This window comes from Phalaenopsis equestris, unplaced genomic scaffold, assembly GCF_001263595.1.
Source record: "Phalaenopsis equestris unplaced genomic scaffold, ASM126359v1 Scaffold000391, whole genome shotgun sequence".
Classification (NCBI taxonomy): Eukaryota; Viridiplantae; Streptophyta; class Magnoliopsida; order Asparagales; family Orchidaceae; genus Phalaenopsis; species Phalaenopsis equestris.
Window position 1 is genome coordinate 438,200 of NW_018164833.1, and position 5,227 is coordinate 443,426.

The 5,227-nt window shown below is 37.2% G+C and overlaps 1 protein-coding gene across 1 annotated transcript in view; it reads right to left on the bottom strand.

Moving 5' to 3' along the window:
* Window positions 1–886: 886 nt before the first annotated feature.
* The window catches only part of LOC110026647 (myb family transcription factor PHL7-like), a gene marked incomplete at its 5' end in the record, with an annotated part of 19,287 nt that continues 14,946 nt past the window's right edge, over window positions 887–5,227 (bottom strand). Inside the window, 2 exon segments of the mRNA XM_020727664.1 lie at window positions 887–1,845; window positions 3,379–3,448. Coding sequence (XP_020583323.1) covers window positions 1,294–1,845; window positions 3,379–3,448 — 622 coding nt within the window.

Below are 5,227 nucleotides of genomic sequence, written 5' to 3' on the forward strand. Positions count from 1 at the left end.
GATTAAAAAGAAGAAAAAAGAACCATCATTGGATGATTTTCATACTTTCAAATGTCATGAAAATGATGAGATTGATAAAGGACATGATTTAGGAGATTGGTCAAGGAAACTAAGATATTGTGATGTGCTTGTGATGGCTATTTAGGCTTTGATGAATATGAGAATTATAAGCAAAATATTTATGTTTTAAAGATGAGGTGCTAAATTTTAATATTCTATTCTAATAATATATACTCTCATAGTTGTGATTATTTTAAATAGAAATCTAAATATTTTATTTACTATAACAGTGGAAATGTTAGTCTTATTATCTTTAGTTTGCCTTTATGTAAATCAAAGTGATCTTAAGTTTTGTAATGTGCTATTGATGTTTCTTTTTCTTCTTCTTTTTTTTCTGTTTTTAGAATACTTTCACTATCAACTTATTACCCACTGATAAATACACATCCATAAATGATATATATCTAATGATCTACCATTATATGATAAATTTAATGCTTTGATCCAACATCGAGCTCCCTATCTTGCATCATAACATACAACCAATTCAACTTAAACAGAACTTATTCAAATACAATTCATGTTCTTAAAAAATAAGATATTTGTATTAAAATCTTTATTTATTAGACAGTTGCTTTTGCCATCCACAATAGAATTTTTTGAGGTTTTTGAGGCCAATTGACTTAAAGTTTGTTTTTATCAGCACTCTAATCAACTAGGACCAACTTGAGCAGGCATAAGAGATATGGAACAAGAGGCTCAGAGCAAAAGGGCCATCAATACAGACAAGAAATATTTAATACTAATACAAAAGTACATAATACATGCTTACAACATTCTCTTGAAATAAAATATAGTTGAAGTAAACTGAAAAACTACTTTGATATTGAAACATGATAATAATCTGCATGAAAATAACCTACAACCAAAGATTGTTCTGCATCACTGTTGCCAGTGATTTGTTATATTCCTAGTGAAAAAAAGAAAAAGCATGAAATCCCAACAGATTACAATAGCAGCATTACCATATATCCCAGAGCATTCAGCTACAAGAGAGTCAGTATGGCTGAGAGGAAAAAATAGAAACTATTACAGATCATTCAAGGAACAATTCTTTCCATGCTTGATGCAAAGCGCTCTGCAACAATTCTTCTCATCAGTTTTCTTGATTCTAAAATTCCAATTACATAAAATGCAGCTCTCTGCAGTAATTTGATTCCACCACTATCAGACAACTCCAAGAAATTACAGAAAAAATAAATAAACTACAGGCTTTAGAACTCTCCTTCTTCATCAAACATCACTCCCAGAACCATTTCCAAACTGGTCATCGTCGCCGAAAGAACCGCCTGAAGAATCGAAATGACTTCCAGCATTGAACATGGAGCACTGTTGCTGGAATTCGGAACCCGAGCTTGATTCCAGTATATGGTTCCCTAACACCAAATCCACATTTCCTGCTCCGTGCATTCCACCACCATTGCATCGTAGCCTCTTGTTCGGCCTCTCATGTTTCACGCTCTCAGAGGTCGAGCCATCAACATGGAAGCTGGAGTCTGGAGTCAACGGTTCCTGGCGGGAGGAATCATCTAATGAGGTGCTCTTGATGAGTCGGTCGGCATTTCCGTGCTTGCCATTAGGAATCTTGTCCTTATGAAGTGACTCGCAAATTGGTGCGGGGGTCGAAGGGTTGGAATCTAGGCAGAAGTCGGCGGAAGATGGTGGAGGGGGGAGGTTCACTCCTGGTGTCTCAGCCAATACTCCGTTAAGCCGCTGCTGTTCCTCCATGATTTTCTTCAGATACTTTCCCTGGGCTTCTATCCTTAGCTGCAACTGCCTTTGTACCTACAGAAGTTTCAGAAGCTTATTTAGTTGAGAACCATTAATGGAATTGAGAAAAAAAAAACTGCAATTAATGTTTGAAAAACAATAAAATACAAGCGTATACTGCACTAACACAGCAGAAAACACCAAAGCTAAACATTAATGAGATAAAATAAGTAGCCCGTTGACTTGTGCTGTTAACAGAAATTTAAGCATTTTTGCAGGGGCTTTTAATAAGCAACGAAGAATTATACATGTCTGCAGTAAATCAAACAAAAGACAGATGGCACTTTCAACTATATCATCTCAAGCCAATCTAAAAACAAATGGCAATGTACGTTGCTATCTAAACAATATGATGACAATAATACTGTTAACTCATCTACTGGTAAAAAAATCCTTTAAAATTTAAAGTATTAATATCTTAAAAATTGAAACTGTACATTTTCAAAATTAATTGATAACTGCAACCATAAACCTTATACAAATGTATTGTCTCGAAACATGGATGAAGCTTATTGTGTTGTTTGAACGGAATAAATGACAAAAGAATCAAATTCACATACATCCTGTAAAAGGTCCATGCCCAATGTACAGTGACTAGAGAAAAATGAGGATTCATAAAGTATGTCTCAAGAGATCATATAAGGCTAATGATATTGATGATTGTGACTTCTTTTTTTTTTCATGGTTCAGCCATACTAGAGGACAGGACATCTTGAGCTTAGAATTATACACCGGCAATTGGTTATGGCTTATGTTGTTCAACTTTACCAAACACTCAAAACAATAGTACTAGCAATATTTCAATATATTCAACTTTACCAAACACTCAAAACAATAGTACTAGAAATATTTCAATATAACTCCAATATAACACCATGAAATCTTTAAATAAACTATTTGAAGTTAGCAGAAACGGTTGAATCCCAATATGTTCGTGGACTCGCACCTCAAAGAATGAATTAGGAAGGAGCCAAAAAATGAGCTGAAGAGAGGGTATCAATGTATTCACTAGAGAATAAAAGGTAGAGATATAGTATCCAGGGATTAATTTACCATCACTTGTTATCTTAGCTAATTATTGATGATTCACTCATATAACATATAGGTCTATGGGGATCTCTGACTCACTCCTTTTTATCTTATTCTAAGGTTGTTATAATAATTAATATTATCTCTGGCATGTTATCCTCTTGTAGCATCATATCTCAACATCTATTCTTGTATCTCAATATCTAATCCCCATACGTTTGTCAGTGACATACTTATCAGCCCGCCCGACCCTTGAGGTAGTTCGGTGCTAATCCTCATTTTTCTCTCTTCAATATCAGCAAACAAGCTAACAAAGAAACGTACCTTCATGGTTGTCATTATCGTTAGAGAAAAAATCAAAACTAAGTTAAAACACATCCAATTATATAATCAGAAAATTCCTTTATTTTTTTCCATTGAAATTTTTTGTGAAGATGCATTTTGAATCAAGCAAGTACAACGCTAAATTAGTTATATGCTACACATGCAAAATGCTATGTTATATTTTAGAGAACTTGCCTCTAGTTGCTCGTGTAGCCGCTTTTGGACCTCCATCTGCAGTTTTAGAGCTTCAGTTATTTGAACTCCACTGGTCAGGAGAAAAGAGGAGAAGGTTAGGATGTTCTTGATTGAATAAAGAAGCAAAACTGGGAAAAAAAAACCAATTAAAAAGAGTGGCCATTTGATACCGAAGTTAATCCAGTTATTTGAACTCCACTGGTCAGGAGAAAAGAGGAAAAAATTAGGATGTTCTTGATTGACTAAAGAAGCAAAACTGGAAAAAAAAAAAAAAACAATTAAAAAGAGTGGTCAATTGATACCGAAGTTAACCGAAATCACAATAAAAAAATATATATTATTGCCGAAAGCAAATAGATAATTACAACCAAGACACTTGAAAGGAAAAATACAACTAAATACCCAAAAATCTGAAATAGCAACAAAAACGGCACACACTAAATTAGGGTAGATCTCATGTGATAGTGGTGACCGTTAAGAGCTTGGAAGGTGGCGACAAGGTCGGGAAGGTGCGGGATTGTGGGAAACTCGTGGAAAGGCAACGACAGCTTGCTGTCCTGGGTGACAGCACGCAGAGAATTGCTGTAATCTGCAGGAACTAGCAAGAATAGGTTGTCCTGGGATGCTGGAAAGAGGGAGGACATTAGTGGGGTTGTGGCAAGTCCGGGAGCAGAGGTGGTGGCTGGGAAGACGAAATACTGCAAGAAAATAGTGATTTCCTACAGTTCTGGGTGATGAGAGCGAAGGAAATAGGTGGCAAGCAATGCGGGGAGGTTGGGAAAGTGTGGAGGGCAGGTCTCTGTGGCAGCAGTAAGTCTGGGAGAAGACAGAAGTGGCTGGAAATGGAGGAACTGCAGGAAACAACAGCAAAAACTGTTCTTACAGGCGGGTGGGTGGTGGCGATGGGGGCGGCTGTTAAAACAGCTAATTGTTCGTACACAATTCGAATTCAGCTTGTTAAGAAGCTCGTATTCGATTCGTTCTCTAAGCAAATGAGCCGAACACGAAAAATTTTTTGTGCTCAATAAATAAACGAGCCGAATTTAAAAAAGCTCGTGTTTGGCTCGTTCGCTAAGTTAATGAGCCGAACACGAACAACGCGAACAAATATTTGTTCGTTCGTGTTTGGCTCATTTTCGCTCGATATACTACTATATATATATATATATATATATAGTATTTTTAAATAATTTAATTGTGCAGAGGCTACGAAAATTTAAAATCAAATAAAATGATTGATTAAAAAATAGAATAAAAATATATTAAATGATATTTTAAGTGATACCGGAATTGACCCAAACCATGACCAAACGACAAATTTTCTTACTGAATTCAAAAGTAACAATGACGAATTCTCAACATAAAAAACACAAACATGTAAACAACAAGTAACGACGACGCTGTAATATAAGAAAGAAAACAACACGAAACACATAAATGGCTCCTCAGGGCAGGCCCTGAAGGGAATGAAATGACAGCGGTGCTGGAGGGTTGATGGCAGCAGGTGGCAATAGTGTTGTATGGCGTAAGAGGGTTGGCGGCCTGTCGGCAGAAGGCGGACAACAAGTGGCTAAGGTATAGAAGGAAGTCAGAGAGGTGACGGGGATTGGACAGCCATAGGAAGCATCAATAGGGAACTGAGTAGCAGTAGGAACCGATGCCTGGGGTTGAACAACAGCAAGAATAAGCCCTGGAGGGGCCGGAAGCAGCAAGAAGTGACCCGAAAGGGCTGATGACAGCAAGGATAAGCCTGAAGAGGGGAGGGGTGGGGAGGTTGGCACCAGCACGAACAGGACTGGAAGGCCAATGCGGCTACTAGAAGGCGGCTGGAAGCACGGACAGTAGGAGT